Raw genomic sequence first — 15,024 nt, 5'->3', positions numbered from 1 at the left:
AAAGTTTGAGCTGGAATGTCCCTAAAGGCCCACAGTGTTCGAGGCTTAGTCTCCAGCTTGGCACTATTGGGAAATGGTGGAAACCTTTAAGAGGTGGGGCCTTAACCAGGAACAAAGCTGTCTGTCTATAATCCCAGCTATCTGGGAGGCTGAGGTAGAAGGATCTCAAGTTCCAGGCTTGCATGTGCACCTGAACAAGACCCTATTTCAAAAGAATATTTTAAAACAGGAGCTGGTTATAGCTCAAAGTAATAGTGGGTTCAATTCTGATTACTGGGGGAAAAAAGTGTGGGGGCCAAATCAGAGATCTTCTGGACATTGAGGACATGGGATCAAAGGGGATAACAGGACCCAATATCTTTTATCCTCCTCCCTTTCCTCTCTCTCTTTCATGCAGATCATGAGGTAAGGAGCTTTTCAACCATGCACTCCTTTCTATGATGTGCTGCCTTGCCACAAGCCCAAAAGCAACAGAGCCACATGACTATGGACTTAAATCTCCAAAGCTGTGAACCACAATAAACATTTTCTCTTTGTAAGGTGATTATCTCAAGTGTTTGTTATAGTAACAAAAAGTTAACTAATATACCATATAATTCCCATTCTAACACCTACCACCGTAACCTGTAGTAGGTATAAATTCCCTTGATTTCTCAGAGAACATAGGGAATGATCTGGCTTGCAGATACTTAGTGTATGTTCTTAGTCTCATCAATAGTATTTCAGAAGTAAGCTATCTGAGGTCTAAAACTGAGCTAAAGAGGAAAAAAAATGCCTTGAAAAAGTTTACATAGTCCATGACATATATTTACACTGAAAACCTTCAACAATTCCTTTTCAGCTAATAATTAGCCCACACAGAACCACCAAAAAATCATATTTCATAATAAGCATTGGAAGAGATGGGAAAAGTAGGTCTATACATGCATATTTACCTTTTTATATGAGCTATTTTTCCTAAATATGAGCTTGTGCAACTGAGGTGCTCTTGACATCTGTGGGCTCTTGATATCTTGCATCACACACTATCTACGCACTGTATCTAAAGAAGTCCCCAGACAGACCAACTCAGGCATCCCTTAAAGCTTACTCCTTGGGCTGAGGCTATTAGCTCAATGGTAGAGCACTTGCCTAGCATGAGTGAGGCACTGGATTCGATCCTTAGCAACACATCAAAATAAATAAAGACATTCTGACAATCTACAACCACAAAAAAATTTTTTTAAAAAAAGTTTACCCGTGGGCTGGGGACATAGCTCAGTGGTAGAGCACTTGTCTAGCACATGTGAGGCAATGAGTTCAATTCTCCGCACCGCACAGATAGAAAGAAATACAACAAAGATCTATTGACAACAGAATATTTTTTAAAAGAGCTTACCACCAAGGTAAATTATTAAATCCATAGTTTTACTCCCCTAAATCAGCTTAGTACTCATATATATATAATTACAAACTCAGTTCTGACTTAGTTTATCACACAAGAGAAATTAGTAAAACAAACACACTCCAGGGGCATCAAAAGCAAAAGCAATCTAGATTAAGTTGGGCTGAACAGACACACCTCTTCCTTGGGTGCACAGAATAACTCACCACAAGGCTTTCCCCACATGCCTCTCTTTGCTTTTCTCCACAAGTCCATCAGGTTAAGTTAACCCACAAAACTTCACCATAAACAGTCATCAATGAAAAAACATGCAATATGTCTTACAATGTTGGATTTATTTAAAATATGACAAAAAAGTGAGCTGAAAACCCAGAGCCTCAAAGAGCCATCCATAGACTACAAACACATTAATGAGTGACAAAAATGAGATGACATGACATAAAATAAGAAAATTGTATGTAAGATTTTTATCTTAATTGTACAGAATTCATTACATTTCTGGATTTTCTAGCTAGCTAATTTAAAAAAATTATATATATATAAATTACATTTAATATATATATATATATATATATATATATATATATATTATACATACATACATAGTTTTTAAAGGATTACATATATAGAGACAGCCAGCCACAGTGGCATACACCTGTAATCCCAGCAACTCAAGAGGCTGAGGCTGGACAATTGCAAGTTCAAGAAGAGCCTCAGCAATTTAGAAAGTCCCTAAGCAACTTAGCGAAACCCTGTCTCATACTGAAAAATGAAAAGGGTTGAGGATGTAACTCAGTGAGAAAGTGTCCCTGGTTCAATTTCAGAACTGCCCCCCATTTGAATTGAGACAAAAAGACTGACTTGTTTCTGACAAAATTAAAATATTCCATGGTAACCACATTTTTCTTTACCCTCAATTTCTTTCTATTCTCCTAAAGTTGTCTTCTAACTATTCTCCTGGCCTTCCACCCAAGCATGCCAGACAAAGAATGTGAGAAGCCCAAGATTCTATAGTGGCTGTTTGCAAAGGGGAGGAAGTCACAGTAACTGCCACACTGGATCCACTTCCATAAGAAGAGAGAAAGGATCCTCAGTGCCTCTCACATATGAAAGAGGCTGATGGCAGGATGTCCAAGGAACCATCACCAGCAAATTATGGGTCAAAGAATTATGACCAAAGTTCACAAGAAAGAAATTTTACAGTCAGCTTTGTTTTCCACCTCTTTACTCTGTCCTTCTAATACAGTCCATTTTTCAAAAAACCAGGCCACAGAAAAGAAGAATAGAAGACCCTTGCTTCTAGAAGTCAAAAGAAAGTAATATTCATGAGTATAAGGATGCAGAATCAATGTGGTGGGGAAGGAGAGAAGAAGAGAGCTACAACTCCAACCCGCCAAGCTCAGGTCAAAGAAAGTAGGATTCAAGGAGAAACTAAAGAGAACCTTGGACCACATTATTATGTACAGGGTGCACTCTAGGAAATTCACATACTCTTCAGTTATGAAAGACCTCTTTAGGTTGATGTTGTGGCTCAGTGGTAGAGCATTCAGCTAGCATGTGTGAGGCACTGGGTTTGATCCTCAGAACCACATAAAATAATAAAATAAAGGTATTACATCTATCTACATCTAAAAAAGGGAGCTTTTAAACCCTTTCTTTCATCCTTGAAGTTACAGTAAGTTCACTAATCAGATCAACTTCTGTGGTTCCAGAACAAGTATAATTGCTCAACTTAGATGTCTCTTTCTTCCATTCCCAGTGATATTAATTTTACATGCAATATATAATTATGTGCATCCTATTACATATTATAATGTGAAATATAATATATAATGTATAAACATATAATGTATAAACAATTTTTCTTCATGAATATTAAGAAGGAACACTGAGATGATCTCCGAAACACAAGATCCTGGGGAACATGGGCATATCATGTCCCTCTTATGAGGGTTTCACCTCCCCAGAGCTGGGCCATTTAAGGCTATTATAACCATCCTGTCACTTTCTCCACCCAATCAACTCTCTTGTCATTTTCCCCACCCAATCCCATCTTCTCCTTGGGAGTCTGACCACCCTATTGGCTACTTCATACCTTTAAATGGCCAGTTTTGTGACATCATTCTTCCACCAAACATACTGCCACCTGCTAGAATCTTAGGCTTGCCATGCAGTTGTAAACAAATTTGGATCATCGCAAGTAACCAGTGACCAGTAACCAGTCATCAGAGTGGCCAGTGGCCAGTAAACAGTGACCAGTGAATTCCATACTGGAGAACATGCATTCTCTAGCCTCAGCCACCCACACATCCTCTGGGGTGGTCTTCTCATCCTCTGTATCTGCAATTGATGTGACCTCTTCTCTGACCATGTCAGGTAAGGAAAGAAACTTTTTAAAGTTTTTCATTAGACTTTTCCCTGTCTAAATTTACTAATGGAGTCAGAAGAGCTAAGAATAATAGGTAAACGGATGGAACTAGAAATCTGGACACCTAATTTCACTTTTGACTTTGACATGTACTAGGTATGGAACTGGGGACCATCTTGTACCTTGTACTCTCTCACAAAATCTATTTCCTCATCTGCTACAGGAGGATAACACACTGCCCATGCTCTGGTACCTTTCTTTTCTAATACTGAGTCTTGAGGGGCATGTTTTTAGAGAGGAAAATCAGATTTTGGGGGGGTGTTGTTTCAACTGAAAAAGAGAAAACCTAGGCGGGGTAGAATTCAAGAAGTTTGCTCTGTAACAGTCTCCCTCCACCAAGATTTCCACTTCAGTATTTCAAATTTTGAATGTGCTATTCAAAAAAGGGACATTCACATATTTGGGAGTTTCCTGTTTAAACAAGGTGAAAAGAGAAATAGGGAGAGGGGTGCAGAAGGACAGGGCTTGTAAGAAGGCAGATGTTCTCAGGAAGCAAGTGACTGTTTAAGTACCAGGCAACAGGAACTCGGTAGAGGAAGAAAATATAAAAGGGAGAAGAAAATGTCAGAATAAAAGAGATGAAGAGCATGATGTTTTCAAGAAAAAGGAGGCTGGTTGAGATGGATGTGAAAGAGAAGCAAAGATTTTAAATCAACACAGTATAGGGTGAAGTCTTGAATGAGGCTGTTTTAGAGAATGTTGAGGTTCATGGACTAGCAAGGAAACTAAGGTTAGAATTAGGGTACCACTGGGGAAAGCAGTTTATGTGAAAAGTCACATTTGGATGTTTGGAGTTTTTTGGGTGGACTCTTTGAACACAGATGACTTTGACTCTTTAAACATGAACATTTTAGAAGTATGTTTTAGAAATGACTCTTCTTCCAAACATGCTGAGGAAAGTGGTTCTAGACAGAGCTGGGGATACAGCATTTTCCATGTCCTATTTTGTTCTGATTTTTAAACTACAGGGATTTCTAAAAATGTTTTGTCCAAACCTGCATCAGAAGGACACATTCCTTAGTGTGATATAAGCCGTCAAGGCAGAGCTGTTTTTCATCTTTACAAGCATTTTCTTTCTAAAACAGACTATATACAAATAGTCATTGATGATTTCTAAATCTAAGAACCAAAAGAAAGAACTATATAAGAATAAAAATTCAAGCTCACACCTCTAATTCCAAGTTTATTTAAATAATTATGTGAAGACTTTTTGTTTTGTTAACATTTCAAATTATTGTTTGGGCCTGGGGTGTAGGGTAGCTCAAACATTTTTGTTTTAATATAAAAGGGAGAAGAAAATGTCAGAATAAAAATCAAAAATTGTTTTAATTTTGTTATTTTATTATACTGGTGATGGTTTTCTCAGACTACAGGGACAAGATTTTCCTTGAAAGATGATTATAATCTAGTATTCCATAATTTTGTTAAAGCATTTTTTTCTGCTTTTTTATAACTGAAATGATTATCAGAGAAAGTGTTTATATTAATTGAAATATCTACCTAGTGGGATTAATGTCTTTTATTTGGTGTGGGTAATCGTTAATGAAATTACTTTACACTTATTTTTTTTCTCTAGTATGTACAAAATTTCTTGCGTCCTTCCTTCTGTCCTCCTTCCCTTCTTCTTTCCCTCACTCCCTCCGTTTCTCTCTCTTTCCCTCCTTGCCTTGCTCCTTGTTCCTTCCTTCCTTTCATTCATTCTTTCTTTTTTCCTTTCTTCTCTTCTTTCCAGTTCGGAGGATTGAACACAGGGTCTCATACATGGTAGGCAAGCATGCTACACAAGCTGTATCTCCAGTACAGTTTATTTGGTTTCTCAGATAGGATCTTGATGAATTGCCCAGAGTGACTTTGAATTCCTGATTTCCTGCAATCCCACTGCCTCAGGCTTCTGAATGCTGGAACCAGAGGCCCACCACACCATGCCCAGATTCATAGTAGGTTTTGGCTTTGGTTTTCGCTTTTCCATGTGGCTACCCATTTGTAAACTTTATTTAAATTTGAGGCTTATTACACACATTTTTAGTATAGTTTCTCTGTGTATATGTACTGCTTGAGAATGCATTCAAACTTACCTTCAATTATGGGCTATGTTTTGATTAACAGTATTCACTAAAATCAAAGGGAAACATTCGCTTTCATAATACTGTATGCATGATAACAGAACTCATTTCTTAGCAAATTTGATATACACTCAAATTCATTATTCACTACTATCTAGTCATTCCTTTTAGTTCTGTGCTGTTTTTTATTTTTGCTTCTATCGTTCCAGATCATACTGTATCTCCCTCCATATGAAACTTTTTTGTAATATTTATTTATTATTTGTAGTTCAACACAATACCTTAATGTTATTTAGTTCTACATGGTGCTGAGGATTGAACCCAGGGCCTCGCATGGACTAGGCAAGTGCTCTAACGCTGAGCCACAACCCCAGCCCTCATTGAATCTTATGTAATATGTCACTTTTATTCATGGATGAATTATCACTGTTGGTATTGTTATAACCACACTAAAGATGAGTAACCTGAAGCTCAGAAAGTTTAAAATCCTTTCAAGAAGTATTTCTTGAGAAACGTACTTTCAGGTAGTCATTTTCATATAGGATCAGCAGATTGGCTTCAAGAAGGTAAAGAATGACAATTAAATTATCATTTCCTGGTAAAACTGAACTCTAGGAAATATCATGTGACCTGGACAAGCAAAAGGAGATACCAAAGATCACTGTGGTGATATCAGTACGATTTTCTATGAACAGGGAAAAACAAATTTCTGTTTCTCCAGACTTCTGGTCTTTGGAACAAGAGTCCTGGCCAGGGAGTAGGTTTCCATAACCTGTTGCTGATTTTGAACAAGTCGATCTCACTTCCCTGACCCTTGGTGTACTCATTTGGTAACTGGTAATGTTGGGGTTTTCTATGAGTTCGAAAATGCTTCAGTTCTAGGGCAAATTCATGAATCAATACTAGTGTAGTCTCAAAGGAAGGGTAGGACAGGTAGAAGGATGCTTTTAGGAAACAATGTATTAAGCAGACTACTTGGAATTTTTGTACCCAACTTGAGAGAAAAGGCAGGTAATCAGAAGAGTACTTGCAGTCATCCTAAATGGAGTGATTTGGGGTCTCTCAATGATTATTGGTATGAGGGACTTCCTGACTACTACAACATTAAGATGATATTGTTCCTCGAATATAAGAATCTGCCTGTCTCATCAATATTTTCAACACTCTGTCTTTCTACAGAAAATTTCCAAAATTCTTCTTTACATGGAACTGCAGATTCTCTGCAGCTCTCTCTTCCTGTGGTGACCAACGCAGCTTCCGGGACAGGAAGTGTCTGCAACTTCTCCAGAGCCTCTGCTCCAGCTGCCACTTCAGCATGGTTACTGCCCTCAACCTGTGGCACCTCCTTCCAGCCACTCATGGGCAGTTCCTACCTTTATCAACATGCTAGCACAGCCATGGTGTCTGGGGTTACTGGCCAGAACCAGATCCCCATGGCACCTGCCTTCTATCCAAGTATTTCTGAGTGGTATATGCCAGGAAGTGCTGAAAAGAGCTCATCTTCACTCGGGGACTTTAATCTGACTGTCACTGACCAGAACACAGCAGATTATTCCCTATCTATGACATCCCAGTATGAAAAAACTTCCGAAGCCAATGTCATGCTTCCTGGGTATCCACCACTATCTGGTAGGCTCGTCCAGGTGACACTAACTCAGATTCCAAATCAGGGACAGAGCCTCTCACTACCCCACCAAGAAGGAAGCCAGGTCTACTACTATGATCAAAACTCTCTGGGGACTCTGCTCTCTGGAGAACATGGCCCCTGCCTGCAATCCTATGGCTCTGTGCCATATGCAGGAAGTAGTGCTGCTGCCCCTCAACCAGAAATGGTGACAGTGCTGAAGGAAGTTCAGCCCACAAATGTCCTACCATCAGTCCCTACACCTGTGATCTACTATTCTGTGTCCACTCAAAGTATAGAAGGAACACATTTTCAAGGTGAGTACAAACAGCAAGAAGGGGAAGGAATAAGATTACCATTCAAAAACGAGGGTCCAGTTTTCAGCTGTGGGTTCACAGCTCCCAAGAATTTAAGTCCTGAGATTTTAACCACTATCCTTGTTCAGCACTCCATATTATCATACTCTGTAAGAGAAGCATACAGGACAGCATAATGGCCATCTATGCATTTAAGAGACCTCTAGGAGCACACTGAAGGAAGCCGCTGTTCACTATTTTTGCACTTCAGTCCAGCTACACCACCACCTACAAATTTATTTCCCTAATTTTACTTTGGTCTCTTAGAAAAATACATCAACACATATCAGGGTGTGACAGTTTAATTGTTCCTTAATTGACTGCAGGATTTAACCTCTGTATATAGAGATGCTGTCCAAAGCAGGAGTCCAAAACCCCCGACCTTTCATATTGATTTCATGAGCAACAGCTCCACCCTCTCCTAGTTCATGGTGTTAAGTGTTCTTACACTCTGGGGAGTGTGGAGAGAATTGAGAGGTCTCTATATGAGATTGAGAGACTTCATAAAACAGTTTTTCTGTATTTCCCACAGAGGAGACAAGTGCTGTTCCAGAAACCCATGGTGCCATGGTGATGTACCAGCCCAAAAGTAAGGCTACAAGGGATCACCTGTAACTAACACACAACTCTTAACAGATACCTGTCAGTGGTCCTTCAAAAGAGTTAATAGAAATGCTTTCTCCACAGTAGGTGGTTTCCCTGAATAGTGTGTTGCTGGGCAGCGGGAGCATCCTACTTACCATCGTCCTTGATTCCTTTGCAGGGATGGAAACTTCCCTAGGGATGGAGGCTTCCTTGGGATTGCAACCTCCAAGTCAGACATTTTGTCTTCCACAACCTCCAGAATTCCCCAACTCCTGCAGTAGCAGAAATATCCAAATACTTGAGAGAAACCCACCAACTGCACTTGGGGACATTTCCACAATAACTCCAGTCCAGAGTTCTACTGATTTCTTGGCATTGCCCCCAAATCAAAGCCAGGAACAAACAGAGATTAAGAATTTGTGTGAGATTAAAACCATGCTCTCAGAGCCGCTAGATGCCTACCAGATTGCCATGGAGAACCAGGATCCTCCACTACTCCCTTTAGACATCCCTGAAATCCACCAGCTTCTGGCCTCCATTGGTCCTCTGGACCAAGAGGAGAAGCCGCATTCTGAAAATATCCATCTAGAAAGAAAAAGTCTGAGTCTTGAGGACCAAGGCACACTTGAAAATGGGATTGAATTTAGCAGTGGTTTTGCAGACCTCACTGCACTGGTGGGGGATTTTCACCTTCCTGAGCTTTTCAGTTCCTTGAAAGACTTTGACCAACCAGAAAGTCCCACAATAATAAAATGCAATGACACAAGAGCCATCATGGTGAAACAGGGTCAGGAAATCACAAGTGCCATAAAGGGTCCTAGTGACCCAGTGAGGAACAACAAACATAAAGCCTCAGAGTGTCCTGATGGAACTCCTCAGGCCAAAATGCAGCTAAGGGACCTAGAATGTGCATTAGGAGGAGAAGTTGCTCACAGGGATGCAGACAGTAGTAGGGCCCCTGTGCACACAGCCAAGCACTCTATCAGCAAAGCTCAGGAAGCTGCATCCAGCAGGAACAGCAAGGCTAAGGGCCATGGGCAGGAAAAGACCAAGAGGACCAGAGAAAACAACTCCAGGAAAGCCGAGGAGAAGAAGAAGCCAGGCAACAAAGTCAAGGCAGAAAAGAAGCCAACAGTGCCCAAGATGAAGCGGAAGAGGAACCAACCTGAGCTTCGCCAAGAAACCTTTAAAAAGCCTCGGAGCTGTCTCGGCATGCACATGCTGGAGTCGGTGCAGGTTTTCCACGCACTGGGGAAGAAGAATGATAAGAACACTGGGCTCTCTTCTTCCCGGGCCCCGGGAAACTCAGGCAGTACCCAAGACCCCCATCCATGCCCAGCTATGAAACCATGGCTGGTGGTTAACGGTCCTGAGAAATCACAAGTCAAAGCCCAGAACCCAGATATCAGTGCTGAAAGAGAGAGTCCCTCTTCAGCAATTTATGAGCCTCCACCACCTGGGAGGGTTAAATTGGTACCTTTGCCTTTTCTGACCCTGGAGAAACCTCCAACTGGACCAGTAATCAACCGGAGGCCACAGTCTCTGGCCTCAAGGAGACCCCCTAGGGCTTACCCTGCCCAGCCTGGCCCTGCTAGCTCAGCTCAACCCATGGCAGTCAACCAATCCCAACCAGCTACTGCCAACCTATCTTGGATGCGTCCTGACAAGCCAGCTCAGCCTGTTTTGACCCATGCCATTCAGTCAGGTGTGACCACTTCTACCCAGGCTACTGTCCCTCGGTCTGCTGCTTCTGTGCCTGCACCTTACAAAACATCATCTTGCACTTCTCTCCAGTGGCAACCTGTTCCCACTGTTGGGACCAAGCCCCAGTCACAACTGCCCAAGCCTCAAAACCAATATCTACTCCAAGACTTTGCATTACAACCAATTCCATGGAGGAAACCCAATGTTCCTGGGCAAGTAATATCAACTCCCATCACCAAACAGCAGAGGCCAGAGCGGGAAGCCATGAAGAAGAAGGCTCAACAAGAGCGGGAGAATGCTGCCAAGTACACTGCTTTGGGGAGAGTGCAGTGTTTCATTGAGAGGGAAAGAGAGATGGAGATTTCTCGCTACTATGGCTACATAATGTAAGAGCGGCTGAGATCGGTGGTACCTCTTAGGGACCAAATAGTTTTCCACATGTATATAGATAGAGAGATATACATTTATTTATTCTCATAAACATTCAATGTTTAATAAAATTAAATTAATAATGTAATATAATAATATAAGTATACATAATAAAGAGGCCTTTTAGTACCACTGAGAATTGATAGAAAATAAAGAGGCCTTTGGGTACTACATGGGTACCAAATAGTGTTGCACATATATACGTAGATAGATAGATACATACAAAATTATTCATTTAGACACAGTTCAAAATGTAATATAGTTGAATACAGAAATGCTATAAGATTGATTAATAGGTAAATAATAGAGAGGCTTTATGGTATCATTTGAATACCAAATAGGTTTCTACATATATAGAGTTACATAGATACAAAGTTATACACTGATATGTTTTTAAGTGTTAAGATAGTTGAATAAAGATATGTAATAGAATAGTTTGAGAGATAAGTTATAAAGAGACTTTTTGATATGCTTGGGGATTACATAGTTTTCTACACATATATAGATACAAATTTTTATAAATATGTAGATATGTAGGCACAAATTTATTCATTCTAATACATTTAATACAATTTAATAAAATTGAATGAAGTAATTTAATAGAATTTATTAATAGATAATGTAGAGTCCTTGTGTTACCACTTGGCTACAAACCTTTTTTCCTCATAGAGGTATAAATATGTACTCATTCCAATATACTTTTAAAACAATAACGTTGAATAAAGACATGTAGTGGAATTGATTAATAGATAATAAACAGGACTTTTGCGTTAGAATGGCTGTTAAGTGTGGTTTTGTTTGGTAGAGGTGTGGATCACAGCCTGCATGAGAAGAAAGTTGGCCAGGAGAACAGGGGTAAGGGCTAGGAATGGGGAAAAGAGGAAGGCATATGATACAGCACTAGTAAGGCAAAAAGAAGAGAGATGTATGGGCTTACTGGAAGAATCAGGAATTGGCAAAATGGCTGACCAATAACACAATGTTTGAAACTAGGGTTAAAATGATAAAATGTGAATCAAGTTGAAAATGGTAGGAGATGGGTTCAGGTTGACCAGAAGAAATGCAAAAATCTCTCAACTCTCATGCAGAATGGCCTAGGTCTTTTGACCTACCAGAAGGCATTTTACAAAATAAGATTCAGGACACATCTCCACCATGTTTGGGTCCCTGAAGATCCTAGGTGGGAAAGGTGGATACAAAACACGGGGACTCTACCAGGGGAGCCGCAAGGGTTCACAGCTATCCTGAGGGCAGCTGATAACCTGGGACTTGGCCTAGTGAACTGCAGCAGCATGAGGCCCACCCAGAACACGGCCTGGAATAAATCACCATTGACTCAACAATCATGCACCAGGGCAGCAGAGAGGCACTACTTCAATTAACCTTCTCACACAAGGTCAGTATCACTCGGTGACACTTTACTAATGATCTACTGCTCTAGGATCAAATTGTATGCAGAGAAGCAAAGCCTCAATCTGAGGCCTGTGGCCTGGAGTCCTCAGTGTTGACAAGGCAACCTGGTCTGTCCCACAGGCAGCCAACCTGGCTTTCAGAGCACAACATATAGAGGTTAGGGTAGAGGGTAGAGGAGAGAGATCACAATTGAAAGTGGGATACATACTGAACTGAGAGTCCTGCCAAGTTCTCCTCCATTGATTCTGGCGCGTGCTGCCTTCATGGACTATTGCCATCAACCGAAGCTCAGGAGAAAATAAGTCAGTTCTTGGCGTCTATTTCCGCCCAATGCAAGCAGAGTGCGCATGCGCAGGGAGCAGCTTGCCAGCTGCAGGACCCAGCAGCCCAAGAGTTGGCTGAGGTGTGCAGGCTCTGTGCGAGGTGACAGTCCTGGGGCACAGCTGACACGAGAGAGGGTGAGGTATCCAGCGGGAGGATAGGAAAGAAAAGGAGTGGGGCAAGAAGATGATGGAGGCAGCACACCATGACCATCGAAAGATTAGTACTTTTATATTTTTAAATTATTTCTTAAAATAAAATGCACATAAAATTCATCATTAAAAACGTTCAGTTTAGGGGCATTAAGTACTTTCACGAGGTTGTGTAACCATCGCCACTCTCTAATTCATAACATTTTCATAATCCCCAAAAGAAAACCTTGTCCCTGTTAGAGGTCATTCCCATTTTCAACACCCCCTGGCCCCAGCAACCATTAATCCCTCTGGTTTTGCCCTTTCTGGACATTGCATATAAAAGGAATCACACAATGTGTGACCTCTTATATTGGGCTTCTTTCGCTTGGAAGACTGTTTTCAAGGATCATCCATGTTGTAAACTGTGAGTCCTTCCTCCCCAGTTAAGACTGCCTATTATCATATTGTATGGATATACTACATTTGTTTATCCACACATCCCTGGTGGGCATTGCATTGTCTTTACTTGTAATTTACATTGATTGAGAATTTTTGGCTCAAAGTTATTCTGCCCCCCCCCCAGTGACATTTCATAAATAATGTCAATAATTTTCTCAAGGGTAAGAACCACCATTTAACTGCACATGTGGGATTTGAACTCTGGCATTCAAAATTTGAAAGTAATATATTCACATGATAGAACAGTTACAAAGATGCAAAAAGAGTACTCAATGGAAATCCACCCATTTGCTCCAATTTTCCAGTCACCATCTTCACCACTCTTCCCAAAGGAGACATCACCTTTTTCCAATTTTTGGACCCATCCAGAGATATTATTTAACCCCCAAATGTATATATCACAATTTCTTGAATAATTTGTCCTACTGATTTGAAATGTCATCTTTATGACATATTTCCTATGTGTATTTGCTTTCTTGTTTCTAGAATTTGCCTGGATTTCTTGCTTTTCATATTTACTAGGTCTCTGGGATACTTTTAATTATCTGATTTTTAAAAAAAATTCTTTCTTCTTTCTTTTTAGACATTATCTACTATGTTCATTCACTGTGTTCCCTTTTAGTTGCATCTTCCTTTGTTTTCTACCATATCATCTAATTTCCATTTATGTTGTTTTTTCTGTTGTGGAACATAAAGTTCAAGTGGATAACTCCATAGCATTAAGTAGATGCACAATGTTGTTCAAGGATTATCCACTATTCAAATCCAAAACTTTTCACCATCTCAAACAGAAAGCTGTATCCATGATGCAATTCCCCATTCCCCTCTCATGGCCTACTGTCTCTTAGCTAGTTTTGAAAGAGTGGGCTACCCTCTGATATGCTCGGTGGGTTCTTTTCTGACTTGTTTTCGTTGTCTGAGAGGATGCTATTCTACTTTTTGTTAGAATTACTTTATATGGCATTTGGTTTCCTTCTTTTCTTGCTATGCATTTTTATGCAAAATTCATTTTCCTTGTAAAAGTTCGGTTGAGGATAGTTTCTTATGTGATGGAACAGCAACTTCCACCTCTCCTTCCTCCACCTCTTCTTCTCCCCTCTGGTTCTGCCCTCCCCATTCTCCCTCTGCTCTCCTTCTCCTCTTCCTCCTCCTTGAAGTATTAAAAACTGGTGGCTTGGTTTCTAAGATTTTATAGTTGTTACCCACCTGGAGGTTTATCTTTGTGTTTATTGTTCCTCCCAGCAATTTCCTAACACAATGTAAATGCTATGTAAATAGCTGTTGTACCATATTGACTATACAACCTATAGAACCTATTGTAGGAGATCTACTGCACTCACTTTGGGGTTGGCCAGAACCCCTTTCAGTTTCATCTGCTCTTCTCCTGCTGGCCCACAGTGCTTTGCAGGAATGCCTGCTGGAGCTTTGAAAGCCTCCTGTCTCCCATTTCCTCTGGTGCAAGTGTTGCTGCCAGGCAGGTCTGGTGCCTCCTGCTGGTGGTTTGCCCTATCCTCTTGTTCTGAGGTTCCTAGGGAACACTGTGGTCTCTATTTTTGTGGTAAATGCTACTCCAGGGTTTGGCATTCTTTCATCTATTTCCATGGCCTCTAGGCCAAATGTGTCTCTTTTTCTTTTCTTTGTTTTGGGAGACTCCAAACTGCACCGCTGCTTGCATCTTTCTGCAATTTTGATAGATAACATAATTATTTTTAATTGAGGAAATTGCAGGTTTCAGTTCCTTAAGCAGAGCTCCGTTTTCCCCAAACTAGTTAAGACTCTAGGGCACACTGTGAGTCCCCTGTAACTACCATGGCACCTGGTGTCTTCGCATGATGTTTTGAATGAGAAGTTACAACAACAATCTCAGGGTTCATGGGGGAGGGACATCTGGCCACAGGAAGAGGGAGTAGTCTGCGGGACAGGTGGAGAATGGGGACATGGCCTCTAGTCCAAATGGGTGTTTTTCTTTTCTTTGTATCTACTTTCTAAACATGTATGAAAAAGAATCTCCAATTTGTTCTCCTTCAACTGATGGAGGGGAGTCAGGGAAGGTGATCTGGTCTGTGCAAAATTTCCTTTAATTAATGTCATCTTTCCAGTTGCCCAGACCACAATCCTTTGACA

General features: G+C 40.7%; 1 protein-coding gene across 1 annotated transcript; it reads left to right on the top strand.

Annotated features, from left to right (window-relative positions):
- The first annotated feature begins 3,663 nt into the window (after positions 1-3,663).
- Positions 3,664-10,825, top strand: LOC107137076 (uncharacterized protein C2orf78-like). The gene is made up of 3 exons (XM_015479450.2): positions 3,664-3,760; positions 7,055-7,816; positions 8,619-10,825. Exons 1-3 carry the CDS (start codon positions 3,664-3,666, stop codon positions 10,532-10,534), a joined length of 2,775 nt encoding a protein of 924 aa, XP_015334936.1. The 3' UTR covers positions 10,535-10,825.
- Positions 10,826-15,024: the final 4,199 nt, after the last annotated feature.

The sequence above is a fragment of the Marmota marmota genome, unplaced genomic scaffold (genome assembly GCF_001458135.2).
Source record: "Marmota marmota marmota unplaced genomic scaffold, marMar, whole genome shotgun sequence".
NCBI classification, from domain to species: domain Eukaryota; kingdom Metazoa; phylum Chordata; class Mammalia; order Rodentia; family Sciuridae; genus Marmota; species Marmota marmota.
Note: the sequence above shows the minus strand (reverse complement) of the source record. Positions and strands in the feature narration are given on the sequence as shown.

Coding starts and splice junctions, on each gene's coding strand:
- LOC107137076 (XM_015479450.2), top strand. CDS start 3,664: ATGCATTCTCTAGCCTCAGCCACCCACACATCCTCTGGGGTGGTCTTC. Junction 3,761..7,054: donor CTCTTCTCTGACCATGTCAG/GTAAGGAAAGAA, acceptor GTCTTTCTACAG/AAAATTTCCAAAATTCTTCT. Junction 7,817..8,618: donor AGAAGGAACACATTTTCAAG/GTGAGTACAAAC, acceptor ATTCCTTTGCAG/GGATGGAAACTTCCCTAGGG.